Consider the following 14,629-nt stretch of genomic DNA (forward strand, 5'->3'; position numbering starts at 1 on the left):
AACAGAATTAAAGACGAAAATGCCACCTGACTTGAAACTCCATTGAAAATCATATAAAGATTTCTCTTTTAAGTTCTCTTGAAATACAGGTCACTTCCACAAGGAATGTGAACAAATTAGTCTTAAACCCATGGCTCAGAGAGGACTTAGTGTAGTAAATAAATGCTTTAAAATGTAGTCATGGCATTGAGAAAAGACATGTGCTCCATGTACCTAGGCCAGAAGCGCGAACATAAAAATAAGTGATTTTGTTTTAACACGGAAGGTTGCAAAGTGTTTTGTTTAATACTCTTATATTATGTCATTCATTCATAGGAGTTGAATTTAATGTTAACTATGTATCAGGTATAAGACCCATTCTTGCCCTCAAAGAACTTACAATTTAGTTGAGAAGCCAAAATTTAACAGGATTTTTTAAAAGAAAGGAACAGTAGGAGACAGTGGAACTATGTGTTAAACTATGTGATATGGATGCTAAGTGACCTAGGAGATAAGAGGAAGAGAAAGATTGCTGAGGGGTGGGACTGGCAGAGGTAGATATTCTCAATAATCTCTTAAAATGATGCAAGTTTAAAACTTGTTATAATTGCTGCTAATTTATAATTTTAGCATTTACATGATTCACCATTGCTTTCCAACCAGGAGCTGTTCAAAAGAGTATATACATGCAACAGTTGAAGCTTGGCAGGAGACATACCTTTAGAATCTCCCTGGATTTGCTAATAAGGGAAAAAGACATACTTTCTTGCTGGAAAACAGACACAAGAATTAAGCAGATTTTGCATGGGGAATATGAGATTTAATAAACAGGAATACAGAACTCTGTAATTTTTGGTATGAGTTTTGTTTCTGTTGAACATTTTTCTTCATACTAAACAAGTTCTAAGTTTTGGAGTTGAGTCAGGCTCAAAAAAATTTTTTTTTAATTTTTAAAAATCGACTTCACAATCTATTTCCTTCTTAAGAAAGGTGGACTACAAGTGCAAGTTATATTCTCAAGGCAATGAGAATTTTCTAGTTCCTAAAAATGATGGGGCAGGAGGGGGTGTGGGGGACATTTAGCCTCCTTTAAAATTGAGGCATCTGTCTGCACAGCAACTTATCTTTTGAAATTACCAAACTTCAAGTGTGCATTTATACCCTTGGTCTTAAAATGCTTTTCACTTGAGTAGTTTAGCAAAGATCCTGGCATCTTTGTGCTTCTTACCTTTTTGAATCTTTGCAACACAGACGGTGAGCTAACTTAGATTTGCTATAATAGAGTTTAAACTGCTAAAATAGAGGCATGTTTCAGCTTGTGTTTTGAGTAAGTTTAGGCAAGGTTAGAGAGTTACAGTAAGTATTTTTTTTTTCTCTATACTTGATTGCGTTCCGGGTCTTCCCAAGAAATGTCAGTTATTTCCCCAATTCTAAAAAGAGGGACTCTTTCATAACAGTTGTACAACCAGGCAAAAGAGCACACTCTCGTGTTTCCTTAAGGGGAGGAAACCTGCCATTATGTGAGATAATTAACTTTAGCTTCAGAAAAGTCTTCTTTGAAACGTTCTAATCAAGACTTCAAGCTTTCTGAGTGTTGTGTGCGCTTTATTCTTCAATTCTTCCTGGTCCCGGTTTTGCATTTCTAATGAAAGTGAACTGACAAAGCTGGAAAAGTGGTCTAAGGAGCAAAACAAAGCCAGCAAGCATGCCTCTGGTGCGCCAAGATTAATCAATATTCCAGAAACCTCGGCTTTCCCCCCTCCTTCCCTGTGGTGTTTTCATTTTTCCCCACTCCCCCTTTCCCGGGCACAGACTCCGCCCCTTTTCTTAAGTTGCCCCGATAGTAATTTGCAGTTTCAGAGCACATGCACGCCTTGCTCGCTGCGTTTTGTTGCTCCGCTGTACCTGCTGGGAATTCACCTTGTCATTGCCTGGGGTATCTTCCACCCGTTACAAAATCAGAAAAGGTAAGTCTGACGTCCTGTATTCCTGCTGGGCTACATTTCTCGTTCCATTTCTCTGCCAGTGTATTTTGTTTCCCGAGCAGAGGAGTAGCGAGAGTAAAAGCTAGCCATTTTGGTAGATAAAGTCCATGTTAGTAATTTAATGCATTGAGCGTGTGGTGTCTATTTACGCCGTGTCCTCCCTTAATCTGGAGTTGAGTCATTCAGGGTGGATGGGGGGCAGATTGTGGTTCGAGCTCTAGAAAAGAATCAAGGCTGAGCTGGTCTGTTTTAAAGTGACTGGTAAAGGGAATCAGAGATTAGTAGGAGAGAAAAAAATGTGGTCTCTCGCGTCTCCTCTTCTTCACTTCTCCCTAAACTTTTAATCTGCTGTGAAGTCTTGAGCGAGCTGTACGTCTTATTATCACTGACCCCAAACTGCAATTTTATTTAAAAGTCAAAACTGTTAAGACTAGTTTTTTTTTTCCGCACCTGGATTTGCCAAAAGCTTCCGAGGAGTCTCTTGCTTTCTAGCTACCTCCTACATGGACGCACACACTGGCTTTTCGCGTTGCCAGATACACACGTCCACAGGCACGACTTGATTTTTTACTTGGATTTATCATGGGAAAGGTTACGGATTAGAAATCTTGTAAAACAGCAGGAGGAATCCCTTGATCTTTCAAAACAGCTGATTTCCACCAAGGAGAGATTTACTTAGATATATTTGAATAACCTAGGAGCACTTTAAAGAAACTAGAAACCACACGCTGTAACGTTTGGAATGAAAATTGAATTAATCTCCTCATCTATTCTAGAAATCCTAAATTTTAAAATACTGAGAAGTGGGTGATAGTTTCCTCAGAAGACACCAGCATGTTTGCCACAAAGACAAATGCTACTTTGTACTTCTACTTGGGACCAAAATGAAGATGAATTATGATTTCAGATAATTTATAAACGTGCCCAGTGCACTTAGCTTATTTTATGAAAAAAAAGAAAAGTTACCACGTGAAAGGGTCAAATGTATTTCCCAGGGCCTGTGGGTACTTGTGTTCTTTTCATAAGCATATTTACTAGTTGATATTATCGTGGTTTTTTTCTTAATGCATAAAGTAGTTACTTTATTATATATAACAGCAACCTCTGACTGTGAAATCTCAGTATCTTAATTCATTTCATTGACCTGGTTATGCCTTTGCCATGTATACAACATGAGCCATTAAGTATAATTACTGAGCGTTTCCTGTGCGTTTAATTCAATTGGACATTTATTGAGGGCGAACATTGTGCAAAGTACTTGGCTAGGTTCTGGGGGATCGGGTGGGGGTAACGGTGCTCAGTCACACCCAGCTCTGATGAGCCCTTTTATAAGCTTCACCGGAGAGGGAAGGACAAATGTTTAAAAATGTAACACAAGTACCTGCTCCTATATTCTGGATTTATGCACATGTCTCACACGTGGTTCAGTAAAATATGCACATTCTAGCCTTGAGATCTGGCATTGCCACTCTCCAGCCCTTGATTCCTACTGAGATTATACAGTTTGCCAACAGCTTCCCCTGGTGTCGGGCAGCCCTGATTTCTCACCCCTGGAGGCTGTAATTCTTGTCTCTTTCTCTCTCGTCTAGTTGTGTTCTTGAACACCAAAGAGGACTGGCTTTCTGGGGCTGATTCCGTGACATTGAAGTTCAAAGAAGAGACACTCTGCGGAAGTAAAACATGACTAAAAGCAATGGAGAAGAGGCCAGGATGGGAGGCAGGATGGAGAGATTCCAGCAAGGGGTCCGTAAACGCACACTCTTGGCCAAGAAGAAAGTGCAGAACATCACAAAGGAAGATGTTAAAAGTTACCTGTTTCGGAATGCTTTTGTGCTGCTTACTGTCACTGCAGTCATTGTGGGTAAGTCATTTGATAACTGGCAAAAAAAAAAAAAAACACAACTAGATCTTGTTTCTCGGGGGCATCTGACTGCCTGGGAATATTATCAGATGAACTGATTGTAGGTATTCAAAAGGATAGCCCAGGCTTTCCTCTGAATCTGAAGATTCTCTTTTTCCTTTAAATGACAGTCTGTTGGCACATTTGGAGCAACATGTGGTAAAACACGTGGGAATCTGAAAGAATCTCATTAGGCATTATGCAAATCAATTGATTGTGTGAAGAAGGGAAATAAATCAAATGTTTCTCCATCTCACGTAAGGATAAAAGAGGATAATTTAATCTTAAGACCTGAGCAGTTAAGTAACAATAGAAACAAGCAAGTGCTCTAGATTTGGCCAAGAGGTGATCATTATGCAATGTCACTTTCACTTAAAACTAATGTACACCATTGGTATACCCAGAATGAGACACAGGTCCCTAATAGTAATTATATTCTAACTGGCGCTGACTTGCAGCTGAATATCAATACAGACATAGAGGCCAAATCTTTTCTGTTTGTACACTGTCTCGTCCAGTGACTGGGAAAGGTAAATTAGGGGAAATGTAAACACAGATCCCTCATTCATTGCCTCTAAGTGTCTGCCATAAGTAGCTAAACCTTTTTTGAAACATTTCAGTCTCTTACTAATTTAGCATTGTTGACAGCAATCTGTACAAATAAAACATTATTGTTTTGTTTGATTTATTGGTATCTGAAATTATCGTTCATTATAATTAGCAATTATATCTGCTACTTGTAGGTAGCATTAATCTTCCTTTAAAATATAGCTGAAAAACCTACTTACTCAGAATTTTTGAACCAATATAGAAATCCTTAGGCTGGTAAACAGATAAGCCAATGTCATGCTGTAAAAAACACTATAACTTAAATTTCTACTAATCTGCCACCTAAAGAAGGCTTTAATCTCTACCTTGGAGTTTGCCAAGATCACCATCAAATATAAGAGGTAATGACAATAAAAACCAAGAAAATTCTGTAGCATGTAAATATAATTATAACTTTATCTCCAAAAACAGGATTCTTAGATTGCAGACAAATAGGAATATAGCAGAAGAGTAGTTTGTCACAAGACTTTAGATATATTCCATTTCAACATCTTTGGCTCCTTTTAGTAATTGTTGGTGATTAATGACTCTTCAATTAATTCCAGAGATGTTCAAAAAGAAAGTTTCCTGATTGACTCAGAGAAGTAATGGCTTCCTTTAGGTCTCCAGGTTTGAATATCTTCCCGGAAGAAGTATTTCAGTGCTGTATCATTGTCTTGGAAGTTGATGTAAAATACAGTATTCTCATCTCGGTTTTTTTCTTTGAATTACAGTCATTGTCAAGCCAAGTAATAGCTGTGTAATAATAATTGTGAGTGATTAGACAGCACTATTCCAGCTACTTTCTAGGTGTTTTGCTTATATTAGCTCACTTAATCCTTAAACAACCTTATGAAGGCAGTGGGTAGGTATGATTACTTTGATCCTCATTTCATAGTTAAGGAGACTGAGCACGGAAAGATCAAGCAACTTGCCCAAAGTCACGCAGCTAGTAAATGCTAGAGGTGAAAGTCAAACTCAGCCTGTCTAGTGCCAGAGGCCATTCTCTTAACCACTCTGCCATCCCAGCTCAGTGCTCTCCTGACTAGCTGACATCTTGTGAGAGTTGCCAGGAAGAAAAATGCTGCCATGTCTTGGTAGAGGCCAATTACCAAGCAATGCTACATGCATTCACATAGCTTTGTCATTTTGCTACATGATTTACTCAGTTAAACTCAGCAGAAAACGTATAATTCTCCTACAAATGATTAAGCTGCATTCCTCTTTCATTTAACAAATACCCATTTATTTTGCAACCCTATACGTATAATAATAGAGCTCAGTGATACTGGAGTATGTTTGGAAAAGATGCAGAAACATTGATTCAAAATGGTGTTCTAGACACAAGAGTTCCATTTCTGGGACAGAAATGTTTCAGGTGAAGAACACAGAAATGGAAAGTGATAAAACCTGAACATGGAAATCAGATCAATGGGGAAGGAAGTTCTTAAGTGATTACAAAGAAATAATATCTCTGATAGAAGGAAGATAGTGGCAGGATTTAAGAGTCCATTTTCTCTATGAGTTCTGGGATCATTTCCTAGCCCAAAGAGGACTTTCCCTAAGATTTGTGAGAATTGTGATGAGTTGGCTGAGCTGGGGTAGATAACTTGGCAGGATGCCCTCAGGGTTGGCTTTACTAATGGAAACTGAGGAGGTAGAAGTAACAAGAAGAAGGCACTAACAAAGAAACAAATAAAGAGGTCTCATTGACAGTCAGACCACTGAGTCTACACCAAAGACTTGGAATCGCAACTTAGTAGCAAACAGATTTAGGAGAGAAGGAAGAAGCCTTCAGCTATCTCTTGGTGCCTCTTCCACTGAGGGCCCAGTGAAAACAAAGGCTCATTTAGCTTGCCACTGGGTACCATGTCTACATCAACCCTAAAAGAAATAATAGGAAAAGGACATGTCTGGGACATCAACTCTCAAATTTATTTGCTGCAGCACAAGGAAAAACTGGAAAGACGCTAGGAAGGAAGAAGAAAAGAGTTATTTTCTCCAAAGATGAAATGACAAGAAAGAACTATAGCTATTACTTGGTTTTCTTTTTTAATTTTAATTTTTATTTATTTATTTTAAAATTTATTTATTTATTTAGGCTGCATCGGGTCTTAGTTGTGGCATGCATGATCTTCATTGTGGTGCATGGGCTTCTTTTTAGTTGTGGCATGTGGGCTCTAGAGCACACAGGCTTAGTTGCCCTGCAGCGTGTGGGATCTTAGTTCCCCGACCAGGGATCAAACCCATGTCCCCTGCACTGAACGGTGAAATCTTAACCACTGGACCGCCAAGGAAGTCCCAATTACTTCGTTTTCAAATTCTTAGGTTTTGATCACTTTTACTAAAAAAGACTGGGAAAATCTACGTAGTGGGGTGAATTTTTTGTTCAGTCTGTTTTCTTTCATCTTTTTGAAATAAAATAAATGTGCATTTCGTGTGTGGAAATAGAAGCTAGAAATACAGAGGAGGAGTAGAGACATGTTGAATCCATATATTCAAAAAAAGTAGGGAATTGTAGATATTTCACTACCAATCCCTCTACAAACACAGGCATAGAACCACATGTGCAATGTGATGTCATTTCTATGCAATGACATTTCTAATGTCATTTCTAAGCCATGTCAAAGTCTGAAAGTGCCAGACTGCAAAGCCCATGTAACGGGAGCAGGCTAGCAACTTGAAAGAAGGCAGTGGTAAGTGCTAAGTCCCTTTAAGATAGTTCATCATTAAAGCATTTGATGAAGTGTCTTCCAGGGCTATAGCAGACAAGCTGTCTGACAAAAAACACACTGAGAAGAGTGGTCACTGCCTTTCTTCCTCTGGGAAGCACTTTCTACTTCATACTGTGGTCAGTTGTGTCAGAGGGACCTCAGACATCTCCCTGAAAGAAAGAAAAATCCTTTGTCATGTTCAAGTCACAGAATGTCACTCATCTATAATCTGCTAAATAAATACATTTTTTTTAAAAGATTCAATGCTATTCAGCAATTTAACAAATATTGGATGTTGTGTATCTGGCTCTATGCTATACAATGTGGCATCTCTGCCCTCAGGTGGTTTAGTGGGAGAGATGGATGAAAAGTGAGATGACAAAGGAATATATGGGGTTCAGAGGTAGTAATAGAGAAATTCGTAACATTTTTTGAAATGAGATTATATTGTATATACAGTGTTCTATATCGTATATGGTGTCTTTCTGTGTTGGTACTTTAGACGTTCTACTTTGTTATTAACAACCACATGTGGAACCATAGGTGTGCCACGTGGTAACATTTTTAAAGTGTGGCTTTTGAGGAAGGATAGATCTGGATTCATATGCCGGCCGTACTTAATCACCGTATGATCCTAAAGAAGGTGTTTACCTGTTCTGAAGTCTCAGTTTCCTCATCTACCGTTACATGTATAATATATATTGTGGACACTTACGTGGTGCCAAGCAGTGTTGTAAGTGTGGTTAGTACGTTAGCTTTATTTAATCCTCACAACAAGCCAGGGAGGGAGGTATTTTTATTCTCATTTTACAGATGAGGAAACCGAAGCTCAGATACTTATCCCACAGTTGATGCGTTTTGACCGGGATTCAAATCCACCATTTTGGCTCCAAGTTCATACTCTTACCCACCACAGCGTTCTGGGTGCTTGGTCCCTCCTCTCAGGAAATGTCCATTCTTGTTATATTACACCAATTAGCTAAGGATGTGCACTGACACATCAACAGGAGGGGTGGAAAGGAGAGATTGAATTGAGAATTCAGAACAAGGGTCACTCCTGAGTCCTGGTGGCTGATTGCATGTGAGTTGACAGAGAAAGTGGATTGCAGGTCAATGGTCTGATTTCTGGCTTGGGTGACCGGGTGGCTTTGGTACCATCAGTCATGGTGGAACACAGGAAGAAGACGGGGGAAGTAATAATGTCAGTTTCGGACATGTTGAGTTTGAGATGTGGGCTGCCACGGCAGTGGAGATACAGTGCAAGAGGCTTACCATAAATAAAGATTTGGAAGGTAGCCTTACCATCTCCAGACTGAATGAAGACAGGTTCTGTCTTTGAGGGTAAACGAATAACGATCAATGCATCGGGTTATCCTACTGCATAAGCTACTCTGTAAGTGAGTCTATTCTGAGAGCAGTATTAACTCTGGGGCCCTTCTTTATAACTAGAAGGAATAATCTCCCAGAAATGCTGTAGTGGTATCCTGAGCCTTGGACATGTAATACAATATCCAGCCGAGTCAGTTAGTTCAGCCAAACAGGTTCATTAATGCGGTGAACTATCAGCTGCTGCCTGGACCCAACTAACCAACTGCTTGAGTTAGTGGCCCCCATGCTGACACCTTTCAGCTTACTAAGAGAAGGGCATCTCCACCCAGGTTGAACAACAAGAATCCAAAGAATGGTGAACAGATTTCTGGGTTCAGATTTCCAGTTTCTTCAACACTTCCTGGAAAAGAGAAGGAGCTTCCAGAAGCTCGGGGCAGCCCCTCCCCTGGTGTTACCAGAGCCCAGCTAGTCACTGTCACTCACAGAGACTCCCTGGGCAGAGGGCTGGGCTGGAGGGTGAGCTAGGAAGCAGTGGATTCATAATGCTCTGCTCTGGAGAAGTGACATAGGGATAGAAAAATTGTTGGGGACAGCAATAGCAACTAGCCGACTTGCATTAGATCCCAGCCCTCCCTCCCACCGTCTCCAAAAGCACTCCAGAGAGCTGCCTCCTGTCCTGGGGATAGAGTCCAGGACTGAATAGGGGAGTAGATCAGAGCCACGGATTCTGGAGTCAGAAGCTTAGGTTTATGTCCCATTTCTGGAACTGATCCTCTGTTTCTTCATGTGTAAAATGGAATCATGACAACACCTCTGTGCCAAGATTCTATCCCAGTTCTGCCACTTACGACCACGTAACCTTAAATAATGTCCTTAAATGCTTGGCGGGCAAAGTGTCCGAAGAAACCGTCAGCCCTTCGTCTTTGGCTTCCATCTGTGCTAGGGCGTCAAGTGAAAATACACGCGGGTTTGAGGATGCTGCTCGGCCAGAGGACTGAGAGCCAAGGGTGAGGGAGGACCGGGTGTGGGAAGGGGAGAAGACGGTCACCTGCTTTAGGTCTGGAAGTGTCTTCTATTTCCTTGGCTAGAGGAGGGAGCCAAGAGAGTCGTAGGAAGAGACTTAATAGTTGTAAACGGCTTTGAGAGGCAGAGATGAAAGCCTCAGTGTAAGTGACACCGTCATTATCTGTCCCTTACCTACCTGGCCTCTTGAGCCAAGCAGAAAGTAATCCCCAGGCAGCTGTTATCACAACACAGACTGCTCAATGGAGGGAGTGATGTCTCAGGAAAATGGGAAGTTGCTGAGAAAATGGTTTCAATAAATGTTGTAACATACTCAATAGTGCATTTTTGTTCGTACCACTCAGGACCCATCAGAGTTCACCACCTCCCTGGTTTCTCCTTTTCTCCAGCATTTTGGTGTCTACTGTTCATTAATTGTTGCCCCCATCAGAATGGAGCCAAGCAAGATGAGGGGTTCTAGAAACTTGGAGAAAATGTTGCTGGTTTCTAACAGAGTTGGCAAAGGTTATTTTGAAGTAGGGGGTAGAAGGCTTAATGTTGTTCTAAGATTGTCTCTGGATTTTATTTTGCTCTATTTTCTTCCTGTTAATTCAGATAATGAGAAAACTGAGCAGGCAATTTCAAATTTGTTTCTTTTTCAAGTAGCTAATCAAATAAGTATGTGTGTTCAGGACAATTACCTGCAATAATAATATCTTCCATTGTGGCTGTGTTACAGTTTACAGAGTGCTTTCCCATTGCCGTCTATAGCAATGTAAGTCCATGGCCAGTTCATCCCCCCTTCTGATTAGTATCTGTGAATGTCTGGAACACAGCTGAGAAAGCGCTGAGAGTCTAAAGGTCCTGCTTACAGACACAGCTCTGCCATCAGCTCCCTTTATGATTTAAGACAAATCTCTGGACCTCATATTTCTTCACCAGCAAAATACATTTGGACTAATGTCTGCCTCCAACTCCAAAATTCTATCATTTAAAGTCTAATTTGTCTTCCTCTAAAGCTGAAAATACGGAATAAGATACATGAGGGTTTTCTTTTCAGCCCATGATGCTGTACCATTGCAAGGACCTTTTTCCTGAACTCATGATCTCCCAACTCATTCTAGCCAGTCTCTCAAATCTATGAAGCAGCTGCCTTCTCTTGCTTTGAGTTCTTGACTGTCAATTTCTTGCCTCTGGGTGTGGTGGCCAATGTTTCCTAAGCAATGTTTGAGGACACAACTGAGGCACACCTCTGCAGAGCCACTCCTGCCCTTCCATCTTCTGTATAAATCAGGGGGTGAAAATTGCAGGCCTTTGTTTTTGCTATAGAGTAAACAAGGTTGTCAAGAGCCTACGCTATTTGGAAGAGGCAACTGGAATTTAAGCACTGTCTTTTCCAAGCTTTACATTCCAGGTGTTGAGTTCTTGATATTTATGGAACGCTGGGGTACCATCATTCACCAAGTATTTGGTCTGACAGCTAGGTGAGCTGTATCATTGCTGTGAGATGTGGAAACACACAGAGCACTTCAGGGCACACACTTTAGCCATTGTGCTCACCGAGGATAAAAATTATGAGTTTTATGTCAAGCTTCAGTGCTATCAAAATGGCCCAGAGCTTATTCCCTAGACCAAGAATATTCCCATCACTAGACCCAATCAAAAATGCACTCAAGGGCTTCCCTGGTGGCTCAGTGGTTAAGAATCCACCTGCCAATTCAGGGGACACGGGTTCGAGCCCTGGTCCGGGAAGATCCCACATGCCACGGAGCAACTAAGCCCATGAGCCACAACTACTGAGCCTGCACTCTAGAGCCGGTGAGCCACAACTACTGAGCTCATGTGCCACAACTACTGAAGCCCACGTGCCTAGAGCCCGTGCTCTGCAACAAGAGAAGCCACCACAATGAGAAGCCCGCGCAGCTCAACAAAGAGTAGCCCCCGCTCGCCACAACTACAGAAAAGCCGATGCACAGCAACGAAGACCCAACGCAGCCAAAAAAAAAAAAAAAAAAAAAAAAAGCACTCAAGTGGTTTTGAAACCAAAAAGAGAAGAATAAAACCCCCAAGGCTAGATAAAGGAAGATATACCCTGGCTGAATTAAGTCAATGTCGGGGAAAGGCACTCCTTTTTTCCCTCTGCGTATCTTATCAAAGAGTTGAAGGTAAATTTAGGAGCAGAGAGTTGAAAGGTACACTTAAGTTTTGAATTTCAAGACTGAGTCCCTGTCTCCTGAGAGGACAACTTCATTCTTCTTGTCCCCAAAGAGATTTCTCCAGTTCTCCAGCAATGATTCCAGGTCACAAACTGCTGTTGCTTCTCAGAGAGAAAACAGTGGGCTATTAGTGAGAGCCTTTCTATTCAAAATCTTGTAAGATGAAGCTCATTTGTCCCTAATGAGAGTAGAGATGGACAATTACTGCCCTTCTCACCCTGAAAAGATGGCCTCTTCTTTTAGACACATTGCATCACTGGAAATTCCATTTTTAAAGCAAGAAAGGCAAAACCCCAGAGATCATGTGCTTGCTGCTCTCTTCAGTGTGTTGATGAATGTGAAGGTAAAGGCATCAAGAAGGAAATTACGAGTCTTTGAAGAGACTGCCTATGACCCAAGTTGCTTTCTTTTCTTTTTTCTTATTTATTTACTTTTGTCTTAGATTTGCTTTTTTAAGGCAAATGAAGTAGACTTGTGCATAAAGCTGCGACTCAATAAACTTGCCAGGGCTTTGTAAGTTCTGGCATCAGGATGCTTTCCACAGCATGACAGATGAGGAAAAAGCATACCTTTGCTGAGTGGTTTACAATGCGAGTTTTCAGCTCTGGTATACTTGTAACTCTGGCTAATTGGGTGAAGCAGCACATGAGCCTATAACGACTGAGTTCAAAGTTTTTTCAGATTCACTTCCTTGTCTCCAGAAAAAAAGCCTTTTGGTCAGAAAGTGATCCACTCAACTATAAATCTGAACACGCTAGTGTCCCCCCTCTCCATGACCCAAATTAAGGAAACTCATTGTTAAAGCAAATTAAAGCAGATTGAGGACCAAGCCACCCAGACCCAGAGTGAGTTTTTAGAAAGATTCAGGCATTTAGCAGAAAAGATGTAAAATAAAATTCAGTCAGATTTTGTTTTTAATTGTGGGCCATGTTTGTGTGTATATTTATTTTGTTATTTTACTTATGAAATAAATAAATCTACGTTGCCCCAAATCAAAAAGAACAAAAATGAAATGAAATGAAAGTGTCACACCCACCCAGATCCCCCAGGGGTCCAAATTGTTTTGTTATCTGTTTCTTCTGTGACTTTAGAGTTATTTTATCAGCATAAAAATAAATTCATATTTATTTATTTATTTATTTTTGCCTTTTACAAATTGTACCATAGTATATATAGCTCGCTTCATACTTTGCTTTTTTCACTTTACAGTATCCCTTGGATGCCATTCCTTACTAGCACATAAAGAACCACCTCATTCTCTCGAGGCTACATTGTATGGGTGAACCATACTCTATTTAAGCAATTCCCCATTGATGGGACACTTAGGTTGTTTCCAACACTTTGATATCATTTTTCAAATGGTATAATGAATAATCTGGGATAAAAGTTATTTCACTCTGGTAAAGGATATCTGTGGGATACATCCCTAAAAGTGCAATTGCTGAGACTAAGGGTATACCCATGTGTGATTTTGTATAGCTAATTTATACCCCATAGGGGTTGGAGTCATTTACTCTTCCAAATTGTGAGATTTAAAAGAGTTTGCCCCAATGGGGCTGCTGCCACAGGTAGAGATGAGTGGTCTTTGAAGTTTGTGTGGGCTGGCAAGCATATGAAAGACAAGCAAAGGCACAGGGAGAACTTGGAAAATTTTAAATATATTTCATTTCCAGTTTCTACTCACAACTGTATATATTACCCAGAAAGGAAGGCAAGAGATTCTGGTGATTTCAGTTACTATTTCTAAAATAGATTTTTTTTAATGACAATGGATTGGACATTTAAAGACCCGTAGGATTATTTATAAATTATATTACCCTTTCACATAGTCTATGTTAGTGCAGTTTTAAGAAGAAAGCACCAGGCTTTTCAGAACTCCAAGGTTCTTCCGGTTCAGTTGTCTCTCAGTGTTGCATACCATGCAGATTTGAGTCTGCATCTGTACCGTGCCTGGTCATCAGTCACCCACGGCTGGTTATCTGGGCACCACTGGTGGAACAAGGCTGGAACAGGTATTTCCCACCTCCAGCAACAGGAAATACCAAAGGACAAAAGAATGAGCCAAGCCAGGGCCTCTGAAGGATGTGGGAACAGAGGAGTGGGGGAGGGTTGAAAGGTTGACTCAAACACAGAGTAGCTTCTCACCAGGAAATGCCTGGAAGTTTGAGCTGAAACAAAAAGCCAGGGACCAGCAGACCTCTTGGGCAGGTAAATTCTCCATTTTGCCCTTGGCTTCTTTATAAAAATGAGTTAATGGAACTTTACATCCAGCAGCTTCATCAGGCTGGCATGAGACAGGCTTTTAACTTCTCCAAATTGGGCCACGATCTAGCCAAGTTCTGAAATAGAAACTTTTATTTGATCTCAAATAATTATTGAGTACCTGCCATAATAACCGTAATGGCCAAATTGATAAAGCATTTTATGACTTACTACAAGCTTTCGTAGGCATTATCAAGGACTTTAGAATTCATTAGAAGAAACAAGATGAATGCATATAAAACAGCTAAGATAATGCTCAGAATATGGAGCAGAGAATATTAAAGTTCAAGATCATAGATACTGCTTTTCTGATCTATTTCTCCCATTATCCAGATTAAGAAGCGGGCAGGGAGGGCAAAGAGATTATGTGACTTGAAGATATTAGCTGTGGAAATAGGCAGATCTAAGTTTGAAACCCCATTTTGCCAACAGCAGTTACTGGCCGTGTAATCCTGGACAGATGGCTTATTTTTTCTAGGGCTCAGTCTCTTCATCTATAAGATGGTGATATTAAGTCCTGTAGGTTTGCTATGAAGATTCAGTCATTTAAGTGAAGTATCTACTAGCGTAATTTACTGGCAGCCTCAGGCCCAGAACCCTCATCTCTGACTCCCAGACTATGATCTTTATACAGCATCACACCTGCTGTCTTTC

At 40.5% G+C, this 14,629-nt stretch overlaps 1 protein-coding gene across 1 annotated transcript in view; it reads left to right on the top strand.

The window, feature by feature from the left end:
- Positions 1 to 1,788: 1,788 nt before the first annotated feature.
- SLC1A3 (solute carrier family 1 member 3) overlaps positions 1,789 to 14,629 on the top strand; it is a 75,082-nt gene continuing 62,241 nt past the window's right edge. Inside the window, exons 1-2 of the mRNA XM_060295713.1 lie at positions 1,789 to 1,946; positions 3,554 to 3,825. Of these exons, the coding sequence (XP_060151696.1) occupies positions 3,645 to 3,825 (181 nt within the window). The 5' untranslated portion in view covers positions 1,789 to 1,946; positions 3,554 to 3,644. The remainder of the gene's footprint in view (positions 1,947 to 3,553; positions 3,826 to 14,629) is intronic.

This window comes from Globicephala melas, chromosome 3 (assembly GCF_963455315.2).
Source record: "Globicephala melas chromosome 3, mGloMel1.2, whole genome shotgun sequence".
Lineage (NCBI taxonomy): Eukaryota > Metazoa > Chordata > Mammalia > Artiodactyla > Delphinidae > Globicephala > Globicephala melas.